The following is a 21,817-nucleotide window of genomic DNA, read 5'->3' as shown; positions in this document are numbered from 1 at the left end:
CTATACTGAGTCAGGCCATTTGGTACCATCTAGCTCAGTACTGCTGACATGGATTAGCATTGGCTCTCTAGGATTTTAGGCAATAGTCTCTTCCAGAGATTGAATTTTGGACCTTTGCATGCAAAGCATATGCCCTACCACTGAGCTACAACCCTTCTCCTGTTTAAAAAATGATCTTTTGAAATTGTCCTTTTCATTTCACTAATGAATGGACAGCATACTAGGGCTGATCCACGTAATACATTTAAAGTACATGAAACCCATCACAGAATCCTGGGAACTGTAAAGGGTGGTGAGAACTAGAACTGTAAAGGGGAAACTACACTTCCCAGAATTCCACAAAGTTTACTGGGTATCCATGGGCTACGCACCATCTCTCACCCTAATCTGCCCCTCAGGGTGAAAATAACAGAGGGGGACTATAACAACCCAAGGTGCAATCCTATGCATGTTTACTCAAAAGCAAGTCCCAGTGTATTCCATGGGGCTTACTCAGACAGGGAAGCATGCACAGGACTGCAATTCAGTGATAAGGAACTTCACTCACCCAACCCAAAATTCAGAATCATGCCACATTAAGCTGTTTTGCAATTGTTTTATATTTGTTTTATGGTTATTGGATTTTAAATGGCTTAATTTCTTGTGAGCTGCCTTGGTTTCCAACCTTACCTCACAGGGTTGTTGGAAAGACTCCATATACACATACACACTGGAAATGTAAAAATACATACACCCCATATAATAGTTTATTGTTAAAACCAGTTGGCCATTTCAGAACATTTTTTCTTAAAAAAAGTATTAGTTTCCTGCCAGATAAAAGCTGTGAAACAGGGAGAGAGAAAGATTTTCAACACAGTACTTTTTTATGTTCACTCAAAAGTCCCATTGATTTTCAGCACAATTGTAACCGTGTCTACTCGAAAGTAAGTCCTACTGAATTCAATGGGATTAGTTCCCAGGTATGTGGAATTAGCATTGCAGCTTTACTCCCAGAAAACTTCATATTGAGGTTTTCAAAACAGGTTATGAATAAGACAAATAAACTGCCCTCTTCCAGTAAAATTTAAACATGTTTGACTCCTTAAATAGAAAAACATAACACTGCTGTATGTACATTTTTTAAACTTCTGTTCAAAAATTATTTGAAAGATAAAAAGTATAATATACCATTTTTTGCAAATAATTAAAAACCCTGTATGTATACTTTTATGCCTACCAAGATCCTGCTGTGATCTTCTGTTGTAGTGCAATCCTATGCATGTTTACTCGGTGGGTGAATGGTTTCCAGGTCTGGAGTTGAGGAGTTTATTAGTTCTGGATGGGGTTGTACTCTGAAAAAATAGTACACAGTTTGGGAGTGCTCCCAGAACCATCTTTGTCACTGGAGGCCCAGGTAACCTCCATGTTGAGGACTGCCCATGGTTGGTATTCCAACTCTGTCCTTTCCTTCACAGAGATAGCATGGCCACTGTGTTTTATGCATCGGTAACCTCACAATTGAATGCTGTTTGGGGCTTCCCTCCAGACTGTTCCAGAAGCTGCAGCTGGTGGAAATTCCTTGGCCTTGTTGCTAAGTGAAGCACCTTGACATGCATATATTACACATATAGTGAGGAAACTCTGTCAATTAACTACTTTTTAAGATCTTATTATTAACATATTAAGCCCTGAAAAACTTGGGACCATGTAACCTGAAAGACCACCTGCCCCTGTGAGATCACTTAGATCATCTGAGGAATTTTACTCATGGCACCTTACACGTTAGTGACCTGAAAACAGGCATTTTCTGCTATTGCTGTTGCACTCTGGAACATCCTTCCCTCTGCCATATGTGAAGCATCATGCTTCAGCACTCTCATAAAGACGTATCTTTTTGCCTTAGGTTTTCACTGACTGTTAAGTTTGGGCCCTACTATTACTGAATTTGTTTTTATAGTACTGTTTTACTCTTTTTAACTCTTTATGCCTTTGATGGTCCCCGTCTTCCTCCTCCTTGATCCCCTTACCTTCTGGGCCCATTCCACTCCGGGGGGCTCAATCCTTCCAGAGGGTCCAATTTTCCCTGCAGGCAGTGGTGATAGCAGCAATGGCTGCAACTCCTAAGCTGCTGTGGGCCAAGGGTCACTGGAGCATCAAGAGGTGAGCTCTGACACCATGGTCCCTTTATTTGTAGTCTTCTTTTCTGTTCACACCAAACACCCAAAGTGGCTAATAATACCCCCCCCCGAGTAAAAAAATACCACAGGAGCTATGTGTTCTAATTTTCAGAAGATAGTCCTCTATTTGAAGACCACTTCTATTTGAAGAGTGGCTGGTCCAAGTCTGGTGAAGAAGGGAGAGTTGAGAGGCTGTACAAATGACCACCAACAGCTAACACCTATGCTAGTAGTTTCTAAACTTTTTTCCCCATGGACCACTTTAAAATCGCTGATGGTTTTGGTGGATTTTCCTTCCTGTTGTAGCACATGTAATGTGCTGTACTAGGTGCTGTATGATTCCCCTCGCTGGATCATCACCTTGCAGTGGTGAGTGGCCTTGTTTGTTCCAATGAACCCTGTGAGCAATGCCGTCGGGAGTCATGTACTCCCAGCAGGGTCACCCATGGTGGTAAGGTCAAGGGAGAGGAACCAGACAAAGAATGATCCAAGAAAGTCCTCAACGGCAGAACAGGCAGAGGATAACAATGTGTACATTACAACGACTGTGAAGGTGGATGAAGGCTGCAGCAGATAAAAGACTTCCAATCATCGTGGTATCCATGCCATTGGATCAAAGACTTTTTCTGTCAAGATTGTGTGTTGATCGTCATGTGCCAATCTCCCCACATAAAACAAATTCATACACAGGCGTCTTCCAACCAAATTATCTTGGAAGACAATCTTACTCGGTCACGAGTGATCGCCAACCACACTGTATGATTTTTAATTGTGTTTTTATTGCTTTATTTCTTATATTGTATTTTATTGTATCACAATTTGCATACCATAGAAGTCAAATTGTAATACAATAAAATACAATGTAAGCAATAAAATAAGCAATAAAATAAATTTAAAAACCAGTATACTATTTAATATGGACATGCTGCAGACCACCTGAATGAAGCTATTATTATTAATAATAGTAATAATTAGATTTCTATCTTGCCCTTCCTCCCAGTAGGAGACCAGGACAGCAGCTCTACAAAGGTGCAGTTGCCCCCCTGGAATTCTAAATGTAATGGTGGGTAGTGTGGGCTGCCAGTGACCTGTAGTAACAATTCATAGATCTCCCCCCCCAAAAAATATTTCTGTGGATGCTCTTGGTCCAGACCACAGTATGGGAATTCCTGACCTAGACAGCAAACTGAGAGGCACACAGATCAGTTTTGACCACTATGGTGAGATATATTGTAGTTCTATTTCAATTATAGAAAATGTATCTGAATTTGCATGTATGCAAATCCGTGTCCTCATAAGCATATTTTAATTTGTTTATTTTTAACGATACGTAAATTGCCAGCCTAATACCAAATTCAGCGCGGAGTCCCCGGATTTTAGAGACAACCGCGGGCTGAGGTTGTTACGTAAAAATCACGACCAGCTCCTCTTCCGCCTCTGAGGGCGTGAAAATTTCGCCAGCGTGGGAGTAGGGCAGAGCAGCCCCGCTGAGGTCGTCCTCCGTTCCCACCCCCTCGCCCCCGCCCTACGCCACCCCCAGGCACGTCCGGGAAGACGACGGCTTTGCTGGGAGGTGCCAGGGACACGAGCAAGCAGAGCAGAAATCACTTGGGCGGAGCACCGTCGCCTGGGGCGGTCGGAGGACGTGCAGAGAGGAAATGGCGGGTGAGGCGAGAGGGGGGCGGCTCCCACCGTCAGAAGGAGCCTAACAGAAAGGAGGACGGAGTTAAGCGGCTATGCGGCGCTTGGACGTCCTGTTGGTGCTTCTCTTCCTAGGAAAGCCGCTCCTTGGGGTGGCTGTCACAGGTACTTCAGACAGAGGGACGCTCTGCCGGGATGGGTGGGAGGAATAAGCAATAAGGAAGCTGTGACTGGCTTATTTAAAAAAAAAAAGTCTCTGAAAGACTTCTTCTCTCCCCCCCCCCCAAATTGCCTTTGCACCTAGATAAGGGATGAATTTTGGTTATTCGGCCTTTTCCTGAAAGGGTTCCTTGGCGTCTAGGATTTCGGGTACAGTTTCAACCGGTACAGTTTTGTTTGGTGTGGAGATGCAGTAATGGTAAAACCCACATCAGTTGTACTGTTCTGTACTACTGCTAAATGCACAAAGGTGGCTCAAAGGGTGGCAAATCTATTGTGGAAGAAAACTGGATATACTCAGAAGGGGTTTTGCATGTTCCAGGCTTCAGCCATACCATTGAAAACAGATCCTGGGACGCATTTCTGACGAACTCTGACTTGTGATTGGAATTCACCTTGAATATAAGAATATACTGGAATGGCCCACACTTTTGCATAGCTGATTTGTGAGCAGTGAAGGAGAGCGGGAGAGGAATTCCCGTTAAAGGGAAGAGGATTGGAAGATGTAGAGCTGAGGATTGTGCACAAAGCTGTTGGGAGTACAGAAATAGTACTTGGGTGGTTGCTGCAGTTGGAGGTAGCAGTTGTATACCAATGTGTTTTCGGGGTACAGTGTATGAATGCCAGGATGAAAATAATGTTGACTGGGATTGTGTGGGGTTTGGGTGCTGGAGTTTAGGACACATAATGCAAGGTGTTGATAAGTGGCATACAGTGGCCACGTGTGGGGAGGAGAGGATTGGGAAGAAAATATGTGTGGTCTTGTACGCTATCTTGATAATGGCAAGGGTTTGTAGTCCAGTGGAGGGAATGCTGGACTTTGAGCTATAGGATTCCTAAGAGCCCTTCTTGTCAGAGTGGCCTATGGAAAGTCAACAAGCAGAAAATGAGCGCAGAGCACTCTTTGCACTTGTGCTCCCTAGTAGGGTTGCCAGGTTCAATCCCTGAGACTGATCCTGTATCTTTAGGAGAAAAGAAAGTCAGCCAAGTGCAGGTGTTCTTGCAACCCTGTAATGGGAAAAACCACAAGGTGGAATCCTCCCTTCCCCTTGCACAACTTTTAAAGATGCAAAAGACCTCTTGGAGGCTGGGCCTGGCAACCAAGAGGTCTTTTGTATCTTTAAAAGTTGTGGAGAGGGAAGGGAGGATTCCTCCTTGTGGTTTTTCCCATTACAGGGTTGCAAGAACACCTGCACTTGGCTGACTTTCTTTTCTCCTAAAGATACAGGATCAGGGATTGAACCTGGCAACCCTACTCCCTAGCAATGTATTTAGAGGCATACTACCTCTGACATTGGAGTTAGAACACAGCCATTGATAGCCTTATCCAGTGTAAATTTATCTAATCCCCTTTCAAACAACAATAAACCAGAGAAAGTATTCCATGACCAATAGTAATGCATGCAAACAAAATGTAAAGATAGCTGGTAACTAAATTGCAATTAATCTAGAACATATAGAGCAACTTGAAATGAAACTTTATAAGGACAAATAACCAAATGGCCAATAAAAGTACAATATACAAAAATTAAAATATGTAGTAATAACAATATTTCAGGAAATTGATAAAGACAGAAGGAGATTATATGACATCTTCTACAACCCATATGTAAGCCAGATGTGTTTTTACTATATGTCTTCTTTAGTGGCAGCAAATATTGAAGGGCATCAACTTGAGCATGAGCCCAGAGGGCATGTTTATGTTTGTAATATACTGCAATAAAATTATTTTACCAATTAAAAAAGGTAGACCTTCTAGTCTTCCTAAATGCAGCAATGATCAGACCCCCATAAGAATGTATCTTCTTCAAACAATAATCAGTAACATATAAACAAGCTGCTGATAATTTTGGTTGTCGTTTTCTGAACCTTTTTCAGCTCTACAATATTCTTTTTGAGATGAGCCAACTAGAATTGTATATATTTAGAATACTTTCCAAGTGTGGTTGCACCATATATTTGTATAACCGTATTATTATATTGACATTTTTATTTTCACCCCTTTTTTAATTATCTGTAGTAGGACAACTGGCCTTTTTCACAGCTGTCACACCTGGGTTATTGAGCTATCTGCTCTGATCCAAAGGTCTTGTACCTGGTCAGCCATTGCTAGTTCATATTCCTTTAGTGTATATGTGAAATTGGCTTACATTGAATCTCATTTGCCATTTTACTGTCCATTAACTTAGTCTGGAGAGATCCTGTTGGAGAGGCATGAAAGGAAGAAGAAAATGTTTTGTCCCCTTCGAGTAAATTGGTTTATTTACTGCTTTGTCTAACAGAAGTGTATGATGGTGTTCATCCTTTTAAAGGTTATTTGGAGTATTGGAGGGATAGCGTTGAACTGAGGGAGGAAAGCCCCTTTCGTTGTGTTAATGCAAGCTGATTTTTGCAATTAGTTTCACTAAGAGTAATTGCCCCCCAAAAAACCTGGATGAGACACAGGAATTTCCACAGCAAATGATTATCTGAAACGACTTATAGCTCCTGATTCAGTTAATAGCGCAGTGGGACATATGTTCTTCAGCAGCTATGCACCTAGCTTTAAATTTGGACTAGGTAATGTATGTAGAGAGAGCCAGTGTGGTGTAGTGGTTAAGGAGTTGGACTACGACCTGGGAGACTAGGGTTCGACTTCCCTCACAGCCATGAAGCTCACTGGGTGACCTTGGGCCAGTCACTGCCTCTCAGTCTCAGAGGAGGGCAATGGTAAAACCCCTCTGAATACTGCTTACTGTGAAAACCCTGTTCATAGGGTCACCATAAGTCGGAATCGACTTGAAGGCAGTCCATTTCCATTTCAATGTATGTAGAATCAAAGAATAGTAGAGTTGGAGGGGGCCTATAAAATTGTTGTCTCTAGCCCTGAAAAATCATATGAAAACCAAAAGCAGAGAGTGTCTAAGATGCTGTATGATTCACCTACTCTCCACCTCTCCCTCATGTGACTACTTATGTTCTAAAAAGGCAATGTAAATGGGAAATCATGGCAGTAACACCCTTATTTCCTTTTTGTCTCTGGTACCCTTTTTTAGGTTGTATAGCAATGGAAGACAAAAAATAGGGGTACTCCTTTGTACAAGCAAGTACTCTCTCTTATTGGTTTGGCAGTCTATAAAACAGAGACTGATAATCCAGCTCTGGTGTGTTCAGTTGCCCATTCTTGGTGTATGGGTTTACTTTGAAGTGTTTGGTGCTATTCAGAGAACAGAAATTGCATGTAAATACAGGTTTAAAAGTTAGTGTAGAGTGAGTACTGTGCTAGATTAGTGACATCACCTTCAGAATCTGAAGATGCCTTCTATAGTTCCATCTCGGAACTTAAAACAAATCTGGGTTTGGTTGGTACCTGGGAGGAAATCCCATATGTTCTACCCTGATCTTCTAGAATCCAACTCCCGTCACCCCCTGACAGCATGGTGACTGGTCAGGGATGATGAGAGTTGTAATCCAGCAACATCTTGAGGATCACAGGTTCCCCATCCCTGTACTAGATATAAGATTGTAAGAGAAAAAAGCCTATGAATCTATATGCAACCTCTGTGCTGTGCTAAAACTGGATAGTCTATCCATAAAGATCCAGGCAGCAATGTAACCAAAACTTTTGAGTGCCACCCTATTTCCCACTGTTGGGGTCACTTGCAGATCAGCATTAGGCCTAGCTATTATCATCCGTATTCATATTTGATCTGCATCAACCTCAGAGGCCAACTCACCACTCCCTCTATTAGTATTGTTTGTTTGGAATTTTGGAGGCATCTATGTTTAAACTGTTCTTACTAACATTTTTTTTTTTTTAGAATCTTCTTTCTTCTTATCAGCACCACAGAATTTGACAATTCAATCATATAATTTTGATAATGTATTGAAATGGTCTCCAGTTAAGGGGATCAATGGCTCAGTGTCTTATAGTGTTGAATGGCGCTTTGAACATATCTTGTAAGTAAATAGTTCTCATATACCCTCCAAAATTGCATTTTTGGCACATAATGTTGGTTATTATAAGATCTTTACATAATACGTTTTTATACAAAATTGGGTTTTACTATTTAAAAACATTTAATGGAGATATTTGTTTTAACTGTTTTTAATACTGAATTTTAAATTGTTGTAGCCTTCCCTGGGATCTGCTGGTGAAGGGGGGATAATAATAGTTAATAACAATAATGTTTATGACAAATTGTGTTTATATTCAATAGAAATTAGAGTGGTGGTGGAATAAAAGAAATTGAAATGTGCAAGTGTTCTTTAAATTGAAAGTCCATATTCTACAACTAGTCACAGTCTGTACTTTATTTTAGTTCTAATTGCCCCCTCCTGCTCTAAACTGCATTTCAGACCTCAAATTGCCAGTATTCATTTTGAACTGAACTGTGCTGCTTTAGCTTTTGATTTGACTTGCTGCCAAGTAAAGTGTCAGTGTTAAATCTGTGGTTGTGTGCATACTTGCTATTGAGTGAACATGCATAGAATTGCTCTGTAAGATAAATCCCATTGAATTCCATGGTACTTCATCTGAGTAATCCTGTTTACGGTTGGTTATATAATTGATACGAGTTACTAGATGTTGGTAAACTTATAGGGTGGTATTCAATGCTGGTCCTACTCAGAGTAGACCTAATGAAGTTAACATACATGACTAATTTAGTCATTCATGTCAATGGGTCTCCTCTGAGTAGGACTTAGTTGAATGCAACTCATAGTTTTCTACCTAATTTGGGGGGATAATCTAATGTTAGTCTTACTCAACATAGACCTGTTGGGTAATATGCAACTGAATAGATCTGCTGGAGCAAGGATTTCCACTTGTAACATGAAATATCCACTCCCTTGCTTCTCCTCGTGCCCTCCCCAAATCTGCTCTGGAGGATTGGGGGAACCCTCAGAAGAGATTTAGGGGGGCATGGGGGTATGAGAGGAGAGGAAGGGAAAGTTCAATTGCACAACTGGAAGTCCTTGTGCTAGTGGATGCATTTAGTTGGATGCCACCCGTTGATTTAAGTAGGTCTGCTCTGAGTGTGATTAATGTTAGATCGCACCGAGTATATGTGAAAACTCTGAACATATGAAATGTACTAAGTATTTTGATGGGGACATACCTATAGCAAAACAGTAGTGTAAATTAATTGCTTAACTGAAGCTTGAATCCAGTATGTTCTTGGGAGTAAATACTATTGACCAAGGTGACTGGATTGCATGTTAAGTTGGTTGCTTTTGAGAACAGGTAAAAACATAGGTAGCAGCCAATCAAATTTGAAACTGACACTGATGTTTCAAATATTTAGAAATAGTTCCCATTGAAATTTAATGAGGCTTACTTCCAGTAAATATGCAAAATTGAGGTTTTAGTCTTGTTCACACTTACCCTGGTTACTTCAGTCATGTTTACGCTTATCTGGCTGCCTGTCAAGGAGAGGTGGGGGGTATTAAAATAAAACAGAGCCTGTATTTGTAAACTGGTATAAGGTGTGTATGGGATAGAAGAAGTCATGAGGAACTATGACTTCTCTGCTCACCTTTCATGATATGATCACATGAAGCCATATTACGGACAGTTCCCTTTACCAAAATGGGGTTTGTGTCTATGTATGGCAAGCCTATGTATGGTAATGTAAACCCTTTTCCCTTTGAGGCAGAAATTTCTTTTATTATGTGATTCTGTGGAACTGCAGGGCACTATGTGGCTATTGCCATTGTTCTGTTTGGCGTTTTGCACATTTGTGCATTGCAAAATATCACTATATTTCTTTACCACTGCTGTAGAATGTATAAACTGGTATTTCAGGATTCAGTTAGATATTTCAAAGGAAGCTTTTCATCAGTCATACAAAAATACAACAGTAAGGAGTTCCACTGATTGTGTGATCTTTGTATTATATTGCAGAAATGGGAAAGAAAATTGGGAAAAAGTGAACTGCACCAGTATTACAAAGCCTGAATGTGATTTCAACCATGGCAAAGATCATTACATAATAATTTTACGTGTTAGGGCTGAACAAGGGGAATTAAAATCTGCCTGGACAGAAACATCTCTTTTTCAAGCACGGAGTAACAGTATGTTTCTTTCCATTTTTATTCAGTTCATTCAATATCTTTGGGGAAAATGTATCATTTTTGTCAGAATCTCTTTTTGTGGAAGAGAAATCAAAGGACAGGAAACGGGACTTACTTTGCTAACAACAAAGAGTCTTGTGGCATCTTCAAGACTAACACTTTCGTTATGGCATAATGCACTTTCATGTACTTGCATCTGATGAAGTGGACTCTTGTCCACAAATGGTTATGCCATAATAAATGTGTTAGTCTTTAAGATGGCATAAGACTCTTTGTTTTTGCTGCAGCAGACCAATCTGGTTATTCCTCTGGAAGTATGTGATGGACATCCTCCTTACATTTCAGCCTGTATGAGCTTGTGGGTGCTCCAAAATTCTTCTGTGTTAGGGTTGTGATGCATTTTCTCAGTGCAAGAAAGAACTCGGACAGTGGGCTGTTTCACATGTCACACTAAGCCAAACTATGGCTTAGTGCAAATGCACAGGCTACTATGCCTCCCTGGTCATTTTGCTGCGGTAAGTTGTGGTTTGGATTAGTTTGTTGTCCAAACCCAGGCGCATGGTTTAGTTTTCTCCAGACTAACCATGAGATGAAACCAAGGTTTGCCTTATGTTTTACAGCTTGTAGTTTGTATGGGAGAGTTAAACCATGACCCCAGGTTCAGATGGCACACTTAAGCCAAACTATTGCTTAGTGCTGCATGGTAGCAGAACCACCAGGGAGGAGCAGCAAAGCAGCCGCAATCCCCCCTCCTGGTGCTCATGTGCATTTGTGTGTTTGTGCTAGCCCATGATTTCACTTAGTGTGACATGTGAACCAGGTCAGTGTTACATGAATGTCTATGAGGGGGAATAACAAATGAGGACTTTTATAATTGTCAGTATGAAATATTCCCAACACATGTAATTAGATTACCCTGTACAGAAATCTGAAGAACGCCTGTCTTATCTTGTGCCTTACCAAATTCTGTAAGAAGAATATTTGTGATTATGGAAAGGCAATCAGATTTCTGCTCTCATTACTGCTGTTGCCATCATGATGTCTTCAGCGTTCATGAAATTTTCTTCCAGAGGCTTCTTGCAGGGTATCAGAGACCACCATGATCTTCCACTCCTACAAGGGCTGTCCCACTTATTTAAATGACAGTAGGAGGAAATGCTGCAGGTGTGTATTCCTTTGTGAATGCAGATCTGCTGCCTTCATTGTAATAAACTAGGGCTGAGTCCATGTGAGACTTCAGAGTGGACAATGGTTGATCACAACTAGTAGAGAATGTGATATTTATTTGCATTTATCTATTTCAGCTATTTTAGGACCTCCAAGGGCAATAAATATAAGTTCAGAAGGCAATATACTACATGTAAGCTTCTTGCCTCCATTTGAGCATATAGGAAAGCCTGTTGATTTCGAATATATAATATACTTCTGGGAGAAATCAATAAGTCAAAAAGTAAGTACTTGCCTTCACTTGACAACCTGGTAATTTCTGGTAAAGTTGGAATACTGATTTGGAATTACTTAAATACAAATGTACTCACACGCATATATAGACAGACAGACATTCAAAGAGATGTTTCAGCCTGCTACCAAAATTAATTATTCTAGTGAGAATAGTTTGGGCTACTTCAGTAGGAATTTTCTGAAAATAGTGTTTCACAAATTTTGTTGTTTACTTGGAAGACTTTGGGAGTGCACCTATATTTTCTTAGTTTCTGCTGTGGTACTTCAGGTACATTTTTATCGTCTGCATGTTGTTTGTATCATTTCTAATGTGCAAAAAGGCCCAAAGCTTTAATAAAAGCTTTCAAACTGCCTGTAGAATTGATGCCTGTCAAAGTAGAATATTCCACTATATGATTAGAGATGGTCTGTTTAAGCAAAAGCCAATCCCTAGCCTGCATTGAAGAATCTGATTCTTGATGGAGAGCTACATGCAGCTTTGGATTGGTATGGATCTTTTCTGTGGTTTCACTCAAGTCTATCTAGTGTGCTCTCTTACTGGTAATTTTGGCAACAGCTTCCATATTTGCATATAAAACTATTTTAGAGGGTCATTTTTAATTTTAATTTACAAGGCATTCTTCTAGAGAAATGGCAAATACAGCTTGGGGGTTAGAGAAAAGACTTGAGGAGCTGGTGCAGGGCAGATGACAATGATGGGTGAAATGGGAGAGATTTGTTCATTAATTTTGGGGGGTGGGGGGAGGACACTTAACTGCACTGGAAAAATTTGGGATAGGAAATACTAACATTGCAATATAATAGCATTAGACCTCTCTTGTTGTGATATGCCAGTGCCACAGGCAGATCACAGTTGTTTTAACATGTTGTGGAGCATAAGCTTAAAGCAGTCACAAGAAATCTTGGTGTCAGTCCTATGGTATTCAGTGGAAATAGAATAAAACTATTTTAGATTATGGCTTGTGGAATGTGCATGTAAACTAGAACACAACTCCTCATTATACTTAGGGCAAAACTGTGATGCTGATATGAAATAGATATAAAGTCAACTTGGTTACAATGATTGCTATATAATAGCACTTTACTTTTTCCATCCTCCCAATTGCACAGCTGACAAATTCAGGCAAAAATAGGAGGAAGACATTCAGGGATCTGAAGGAGAGGACTGTATATTGCTTTCAAGTACAAGCAGTGCTCCTGAGAATAAACCTAACAGGCCAAAGAAGTGAACCTTATTGCAAAGAAACTACAGTCACTGGTAATGATTTTCTTCATAAACAGAACAGCTGTTTAATTACTGTGTCATGAAACTTACGTGAATTTAAGGGGTGAGATTACTTTGACTATTTTAACTTGCTTTCTGTTGCTAAGTTTCTCAATTCAGATATCTTGTTAAGGGGTTTTCAGCAGCAAAATGACTTCCTTGAGCAATTCAACTGGCAAGAAATATAAAATCAATAAATTTAGCAGTAAGTGTGTAGCATTCTCTGCTTTCAGAAAGTCTTGGGTTCTGCATCTGGGACAAAATGTTCACATTGAGCATGTTTTCATGAAGTTTTATTTTCTGTTGAGTTTTTTTTTACAAAATTGGAAATTCTGTACACTAAGTATTTTGTAAAGAGTGTGGAGAAATGTATATAGGGGCAAGAGGACAAGACTGGAAGAAATAGAAGCTGTGCCAAAATGAAATGCCCTGCATTCAGGCTGCTGGAACCCTTAAGCTCTTCATGGTTTTAAAAGATCACTTCCCATGTCTGATTTACCAGAAGCTTTTATGTGTACGATTTAAAAAAGGTGTGAAACAATTTTTCTTCTGTAAAGACTGCACGTATCTATGTTCCTGTATGTACACATGATGTTCATGCTCCAGAACAGGAACGGCTAACCTTTTTTTTCTTTCTGGCCCATTCGGTCTTAGCCAACCCCCCCTCTGGGGGCTGCATGCCAGTGGTGGGTGTAGCTTCCCCACAGACACAGAACCTCTCTCCAATCAGCTGATCTATGGAGAAGAGGGTTGTTGCTTCCTTGCCACTCGTCAAATGACAAGAGGGGGAGCAATTGGCATCTTCATCATGGTGCTGGGTTGTGTCTATTTTAACTTTTTTTCCCAGTTGCCACCAAAATTGCTGGGGGTTGCTGGGGGGGCAGATTTAGCCCCCTGGGTGGCCAGTTAAGTACCCCTGCCCCAGCACCTGCAACCAACTGCAGCTTCCTAACATGTACACTCAGCAAAATAGATGTGTGCAATTATTGCCCATGATTATTTTCATGCTGTTTTCACCGTTCTCTTACATAAAATATTTACCATATAGGAAGTGTATAAAAAATCCATCTGCTTTTGGCTCTTTCCAAATGTGATGGATACAATCTCTTTTGTAATTAAGAGTATCTCGCACTTCTGTTTTTTTATTGCTCCTACTAGATTATGTATGCCTTCAAACTCAAAATGAGACAGTGGCTGTCTGGGTTTCTATGCCCCATGACTATGAGGAAGCAGAACAAGGTTTCTGCTTCCTTATCTGTTCCCTCTCACGCTGCAGCAGGTCTGAAATGTGGTGCACGAGAGTATTTCCCCTATGAATAAACGTTAAATGTAGCAGTTAATTAAAAAATCGTTGATGTACTTCCACCATAAAATATCTTTAGATTTCAAGAAGAGCAAGCTTGCTGTCTTATGTGGTCTGTAATTTACACTCTGTGTGTCAGTCCCTCCCCACTGCTCCAAGTTTATTTTAGATTTTCAGCCTTTGTACACTGCGGACCTGAATATGGATGCAAGTTCTGCTGAGTTCAGTGAGATACTCTTTGTGTTATGTATAGGAGCAAGACGAAAAGCAGTGAACACAAGTTCCACTGAACTTGCCGATAATCTTCTACATAATGGGCAGTATCCCACTAAACAGTTCTGCTAGCACAACAACTTTTGGCTGTGCAATGGAAGTTTCCTGCCCTCTCCTCTCCCCATGTAACCCCTAAATCTGCTCCTTGCCTTTAACCATCTTGGCTTTCTTCCTATTTAACTTCCCAGCCCTCAACCCATCTTCTCCTGCTAACAGTACACAGACATCCTCTCAGGAAGCCCTGCTTGCAGTTTGGTCCTGATAGTTCCTCCAGTCCCTTGAGCGCTATGTGGAATTTCTCCAGATAAACGGACCTTTTGTTTATATCACAGAAGCTGCCTTGGTGGTCAGTGCTGTTGTTTTGATATTGTGAATGTTCTATTGCATCACTTCATAACCTGATTGAGAAATCTGTTTCATCTATAGATTCTTGAGATAAAATTGAGTCCGGTATAATTTTAATAATAATTGACAATGTCCTTTTTTCTTTCAGATGCCACAAGAATTCTGTATGTCTCACTGATATATGGATCTGCAGTTTTTGCACTCATTGCAATATTTGGGTGCATGATAGTTATTCGGAAATATCGACATATAATTAAATCTCTTTGGAAGCCTCCTCTAACAATTCCATCTCACTATGAAGAGGTATATATACTGTGATTTCTGCTTATTTTAAAAGAAGCACGGTTAGAGTAATCTGTAACTGCTTAGAGTAGGAGTGAACAACCTGTAGCCCTCCAAATGTTGGACCCCAACTCTCATCAGTCTCAGCAACCATGGGCAGAGTTCTGGAGGCCTGCTGGTTAACCGCTCCTGGCTTAGAGCTTGATCCACAGCCTAACTATATGGAACACTGTTATCTTGTGCTAATTCCCCAGCCCTTTCTTCCACAACAAACTAGGCATAGCTGCAGTTGGGAGATCATATGATTCAGCAGCCATATCACAACTGTTGTTGTTGTGACTTGAGTTTTAAATGATGCCCAATTCCTAGGTGAGGGGTTGTTGGCTACCATTCCAGCCAGTCACGGCACAGCAGCAGAACCCTCGCCGGTATGCCTGGTGTGTGTGTGGCTACATGTACTGCTGCAAGGAGAGGAAAGGGAGTACAGTGCAGCACTAACACTGGGTTAAGCAGGAATCCTGGCTAGCTCTAACTGTGATTAAAGTCTGTAACAGTGCGATGGTAACAGCAGTTAGATCCTACAGAGGGGATTTGTGCTCCAGAAGGAAAGAGGCTGCAGCATGTGATTCTGTGATCTGCTCGTTAACTCTGAGTAAATAATCAGGAATATTGAGTTGCACAGGCCCACACTTGACAAAAAGTCTGGTACTCTTCTTCCCGCCCCCTCAACTCAGTTGATTTTTATCAGATCTCTTCCTGATTCTTAAAAACACTATGGCAGCTTTTCCTCAACCTGGTGCCCTCCAGCCATGGCAACTTTCTCCAATCTGGAACTCCAAAGCAGCTGAAGGGCACAAGGTTGGGGAAGGCTGCACTATGACATAAAAGCTTCCCAGTGTTGTGGCTTCTGTTGTGAAACTACAGTTACTCATTTGGACATTTGCTTTTTTGCCATTTTGTGCATACATGTCTATGCTCAAATATTTGATTGAGAGTATTTCAGTTCCAGCGCTAGTTAGTAATTCAACTTCTTTCTGAGTTCCTTATTGGCTAAATGGAAACTTCAGTTAACATTTCACTAGAATGTTTTTTCAGTGATCTCAGAAATTAGCCAGAAATAAGCTACAGTCAGAAACACTGGGCTGTTTTGGGTGTTTTTCTCTTCTCCCTGCCCTTAAGAGTTTTTTTCTTAAAGATTTTATTTTGCCTCTTTTCACATAGACACTTCTGTCTGCTGAAATTCTTTTGAACAGCTGGTTAAATCCATCTCTTCCACACTCCTGCCCCAACCACCAACCCACCCAAGCAGCTGATTGGCAAATGTCAGGATTGTTGTTTTTTAGCAGGGTCATTTGCTGTAGTACATGTATTTTGATATTGCTCAGAGCACCTCTGAAGTACATCACATAGTTGGAGACAATGCCCTACACCCTCTCCAACTCTAAGCTCAGGGAGTAAGGTTGGGGTCTCTACATGTTCTGCTGTCATCTCAAAATGTGTGGTGATTATGGATGAGCTTCAGCCTTTCTCCAGAGCTTGGAGTGGAGCAGGGTGGGGTGTTTCCTGCTGCAGGCCCCAACTTTATGCTCAGGATAATGTCTGAGTATTGGCCTTCTCCACTGTGGCACTTCCTTTGTAGACCTTTGGCCATTTGGATGCTGGAGTTTTTGCCCATTTGGAGGTACATGAATGGAAAAAGGTTTCTGTACATAATTAGCTGCTTACTGAATTGGGGAAAATAGTAACATAGTAACGCATTAAGGTTTAAAGCTTTCCATCTTAATTACACTGGTAAATTTTGCTTACAATATATCCCTGCAGCCATCTTTTTAGTATTGTGACTGAATATTTGCATTTATATTTCTGTCCTAAAGTAAAATTACTATATTTTTATTATGATGTAGCGAGATAACTTTCAGATAATTGAAGATTGCATTTTATAGATATTCTCAATCTTGAAGTTAGTAGAATATTCCAAAACTAAACTGAGGTTAGAAAATGCATTTCAAATAAGGTTTGAATTGGCAAAATGCAGCAGCTGGAGAGGGTGCAAAACCCGTTAAACTATTAGATACCAAGCAACTGAAACTGCCTAATTAACGTGAAATTTGAACAAAAAAAACTGGCCACCCTATTTTGACTTGGTAACCCAACCAAATGAAGATAGGTTTACATTGCGTTGGATGAGATTCCCCGACTTAAGTGGAACTTCCCTTAAGAGTTTTGAGACTTGCCTTCCTGGATGTGGGCAGTTCCTTGTGTAACTTCAGTATTATAATAGCAAACCATATACATTAGGGCTGAATTAAACCAGTAGAATAAAGTTTATTCTGCGTATTAGGTTCTAACAGTCTAATGCTGCTTTTTTCCAGGACTTACAAAATATTCAAATGATTACGGTTGAAGAATTTCAGAACTGTGCAGGAGAAGACTACTGGGACAGTGTGTCAGAAATCTCCAATGCAGAACAAAAACAAGCTGTGACAAATGATTTTCCCAATGAAAATCAAGTACATTCACTGAAGGTGGAAGAACATAGATGACAAAATGATAAAGCGTCTTCATCTTGCACGTACTGATGCTAAACCTTAACATCCACTTGTTGAATTTCACTACAGAGAAGTTGTTTAAATGGCCTCTAAAAACAGCTAGCTGCAAAGCACACACCACCTTCCATGTGTAAAACTGTGAATTGGAAACTAGGAATAAAAGTGTTTGGAGGACACAGATGAAATGACTTGATTTTCGATATATTTGAATGCTTCTCAAATTACTGGAGGTGTTTTTCTCTCAAGCTTTTTCGTAACCTGGTAATTCATCAAACAAAGGTATTTTCCATCAGGATTACGGCATGATGAGTCACTGGTGTAGACTAAACCTTGAGACTACAATGTTAAGTACGCTAGTACAGGAACAAAGGCAAAAGGAAGAGCCTACTCCAGTGATGCGATTTAATTTCATCTACCATTTTGTGTGTATTTTAAAGCCTGTGGCAGTATCACTTTGAAATTGTCTATAATATTAATGAGAAATCATCAGATAATAGCAAATAATTTCTGTTGGTGGAATGAGGTTAAGAGATTTTATCTGCTATGGATGAGCATAGGGCTTCTGCTGAAAAAGCAGGTGGACAATCTGGAGGTGCTGGTTGACCTCATTTAGCTCCTTCTGTGGGCTTTGACTGGTGGGCTTGGTGCCATCTTTACTGACTGAGATCTTGCTTCCATCATTCAGGCAACGGTAAACTCTCATTTAGGTTACTGTATCTGTTCTGTGATGGGTTGACCTTGGAGATTGCTTGAATACTTCAGCTGGTACAGACTGCATCTGCTCTTATTCAGACATGGGGGAGCAATCTATTGAAGGTGTTTGTTCATATCTTCTAAAGCACTGGGCCCTACGTGTTTCCCCCCTTCACTAGGGTTGCTTGAGATGGTCTTCCTCTGCATTCTTTAATATCTGAAGGGGTGAACCTTTCTTTTGTAGCACCAATGTTGTGAAATGCACTTTCTCAATTAATTTAGTTACTGTCTTCACTTTATAATTTCTAATGACAGCTGAAAATGTTTGTTTCAAAATGGATTTGCACATTATTTTATTTTGGATAGTTTTTGTTTGAAGTGTATATGCCCTCAATTTTGTGGTTTTGAATCTCTTCTTGGCTGTTGCCTTGAAAGGTCCATTTTTTAGCAGAAAAGCTCTTGACATATAGTGATAAAATCCTAGAAGCAATATGGGAAGGTACAGGCTGCATGCTGATATTTGTTTCTAATAGGAATCCAGTTACAATCAGTGCATCTAAGGTTTCCTGTACATACTTGCAAGGTGTTAAGGTTTCTTACTACCCACTGTTTTTCTGCTGGCAATGGGTAAATTCTAATGGATTTAATAGATTTACTGTATTTTGACATGAAAATGGTTTTTACTTAATATATACAATTTTTGTTAAAATAATATTTTGTGCTGTGTTCTCTATTTGCCACTTTGGGGTTCCCTCAGGAAGAAAAAGTGGGATATAATAATAAATTAATGAAAATGAAATATACATGAAAATGATATATATCTCCATTTCATTTTTAATCTTTAGTAGAAGAAAATAATACAGGGGTGCATGAGGCTAAACCTGAGTTTAAGATAAACCATAAAATATTCAACAGTTCTTCCTTGGGTCAAGATATGAAAAAAATCTGTCCCTGTAGTTCTTCCATTCTTTTTGAAAAAGCAGAAGCCTTATTGCTATAAACAAGTTCCTGCCCACTTCAAGTAGTGTAAGCTTTACTGTGGAGTCTTGTGTAATTTCTTGTAGTTCTTGATCTTTTTAAAGAACTATTCCTTTGAGAAGTGGTGGTTACCTTAGCTTTCTGAAGACCCTGAGTAGCACATTAGAGCTGTTCAAATCACCTTTGCTCCCATTTCGTTGAGTACCTTCATTTTGTAGATTCAGGTAAATGCAAGCAATTCAAAAACTGGGGAAAAATACCTGAGAATGGAAAACTCTTAGTGGAGACCAAAATTAACTGAACCGTTCAAAGACACCAGGTTAACTGATTTTTAGAAGACTCTCTTATTTGGATGTACGTGCTCTTATCAAAGGACACTGTCAGTTTGATCATCAACTATTTTTAAAAATGCTTGATCGATCATCCAACTATTTTTAAAAATGTATGTATTCAAACAACTTCCAGAACAAATTGTTTAGTCTCTACTGAACTCGCTGAAAGCTAACATAGGTGTCTCCATTCTAGTCTAGATGGACTGCATTGCCCAAAGAAATCTTGTCCACCTCCACTGCAAAACATGTCCTCTCTAAAGTTTATATGACACCTGTGCTTCTGTACAATTTCATTTTTCTGTGAAAATTAACTATTCCTGCTAGATGTGTTTACTCAGTTTAATTTTAAACTATGCCAACATAATATCTGACCAGTAAAATCTTTTTTTAAGACTCTATGCAGTGACATTATGCACTGCATCCTGTGTTGCTCTTTATACAATTCATCTAGAGAATTCTCTATTCAGTTCAGAATTTTCCAGACGCTCAGATTATTTCAAAACTAGATGGTTTCTGGCTGATGTTGGCAAGTTTTTTACATATAAGGCAACTTTATATAGACCAGCAGTAAGTTATGGGCTATATTTTTGACTCAAAACAGTGTCAACTGCCAATGAGATTTTTTTTAATGTAAATAATTTGGGCAACTTTACAATTTTGTTGTGATAACTTGTTTCAAAATTGATATAACTAACTTCTGGATTGTCTTGTTTTTCATTGTTTATATTGTAATGGCCATTGGAGAGAAAAATCCCAACTTGTCAATAAGACTGTCTCCTGCTTATGTTGCAGCAGTTACAAAAAAGGGGGCAGGGCAGGTGGGGCCTTGTCCCATAAGAGAACCTTTGGAGAAAATGTGTGGAACTATTTTGGGCACTCTACAACAGACCTGTTTTTAGAATTGTTGGCTTATGTTTTGAGAGCTTTGTAAACAATTTTATCCTCAAGGATGTTATTTCTTTTAGCAGCACCAATAATAGTAGTCAATCCTAGGAAAACTTCATATGGTTGTGAAGAACTGTAAGGAAATTAGCATGTACAAGTATAGGTCCTGCATAATGGAACATGATTATTGGGCTCACTCTTTCATGAACTTTGTACTGTGTTAAACCTGTGAAGCCTGATGCTAGTTCTGCTTAATGTTTTTGAAGATGATTGCATTTTACACAAACAATTTGAGCAAGTTGTGTGTATCATTGGGTTGCTTGACATACACCATGGTGAGTAAAGAATACTGTCTCTGTTTTTCTGTACCATTTAGAATGTGAATGAACTGCTAGCACATAGGACCTCTGATGCTTCAGAAGCCTTACCCAGAACAAACTAACTTTGCATTTGGGAGCTAACAATACCACCACCAAAATTGTATTTTAAAAATACCACTGTTGTGCAAAGTATTCCCCATTATACAGTACCCTACAGCTACTTCTATTATACTGTATTTTGGATAGTAAATATCCAAAGTAAAGAAGCAACTGACATGGAGTGCTCTGTGTGTTGCTTCCTACAGCTTGTATCTACTAGGGCTGTGGGTATGGGTCCCAAGACTTGCCTTGAGTCTGTGTTTTTTTATATAAAACAAATTCTGAGTCTATTCCTCATTCACTCTTATGGGGAATGTAACAAATAGTGAATGTTTTCCCGTTGGCAGAAGTGGATGGAATCTACAGGCATAGGAGCCCCTTCAGTGTTGATTTAAGCTTGTCAAATTGCAGGCAAATAGGTCCTGGACCTATTTGTGGAGAAAGTAAACAGGATTCACTTTTCTCCATAATCCATATTTAGGGCAATACCTCTTATTAGGCCAGCTAAAACTCCAAAAAACATATTAGTTTCATATTTTGAAGGGTGGGGTTTGTCCTTTGCTCTTTCTTACCTTTTAAAAAAGAGGTGACCAAGTGTGTATTCTTGCTTGCCTCTATTTTTTTAAACATTAACGGTTTCACAGTGCTTATTTGTGTTTACAGGAAATATGCAATGTGAGGCTTTGTGGGGGGCCTGATCTGACTCAGGGCTAAGGATGGTTTCCGTTAGCTGGTGCCGCCTCAAAAGCATTCTGTCAACCTAACTGGCAGTATCGATTCAAGTTCGTTGTTTCTCCTCTTTCTGCTACATTTATCAGTCCGATTTTTCCCCTCTCCAAAAAGATTGATAATATAGATGTTTTCTTTCAAAATAATATTTTAAAAGGAAATATTGATAAGTGAAATACCGATAATTTGAAAGGAAAGCAGTTTTGCCTCTGCCTCCTTCTCCATTGTGTCTGA

At 39.8% G+C, this 21,817-nt stretch overlaps 1 protein-coding gene across 1 annotated transcript; it reads left to right on the top strand.

Annotated features, from left to right (window-relative positions):
• The first annotated feature begins 3,581 nt into the window (after nt 1–3,581).
• Nucleotides 3,582–20,795, top strand: IFNGR2 (interferon gamma receptor 2). The gene is made up of 7 exons (XM_061627763.1): nt 3,582–3,962; nt 7,817–7,955; nt 9,901–10,070; nt 11,375–11,520; nt 12,642–12,789; nt 14,865–15,019; nt 17,371–20,795. Exons 1-7 carry the CDS (start codon nt 3,893–3,895, stop codon nt 17,539–17,541), a joined length of 999 nt encoding a protein of 332 aa, XP_061483747.1. The 5' UTR covers nt 3,582–3,892; the 3' UTR covers nt 17,542–20,795.
• The last annotated feature ends 1,022 nt before the right edge of the window (nt 20,796–21,817 follow it).

This window comes from Rhineura floridana, chromosome 5 (assembly GCF_030035675.1).
Source record: "Rhineura floridana isolate rRhiFlo1 chromosome 5, rRhiFlo1.hap2, whole genome shotgun sequence".
NCBI classification, from domain to species: Eukaryota; Metazoa; Chordata; class Lepidosauria; order Squamata; family Rhineuridae; genus Rhineura; species Rhineura floridana.
This window is presented reverse-complemented; position numbering and strand designations above follow the sequence as displayed.

Excerpts from the sequence above, each read along its gene's own strand:
- IFNGR2 (XM_061627763.1), top strand. The coding sequence starts at position 3,893 with ATGCGGCGCTTGGACGTCCTGTTGGTGCTTCTCTTCCTAGGAAAGCCG. Across the intron at positions 3,963-7,816 it reads CCTTGGGGTGGCTGTCACAG|AATCTTCTTTCTTCTTATCA; the intron begins GTACTTCAGACA and ends TTTTTTTTTTAG. Across the intron at positions 15,020-17,370 it reads TTCCATCTCACTATGAAGAG|GACTTACAAAATATTCAAAT; the intron begins GTATATATACTG and ends GCTTTTTTCCAG.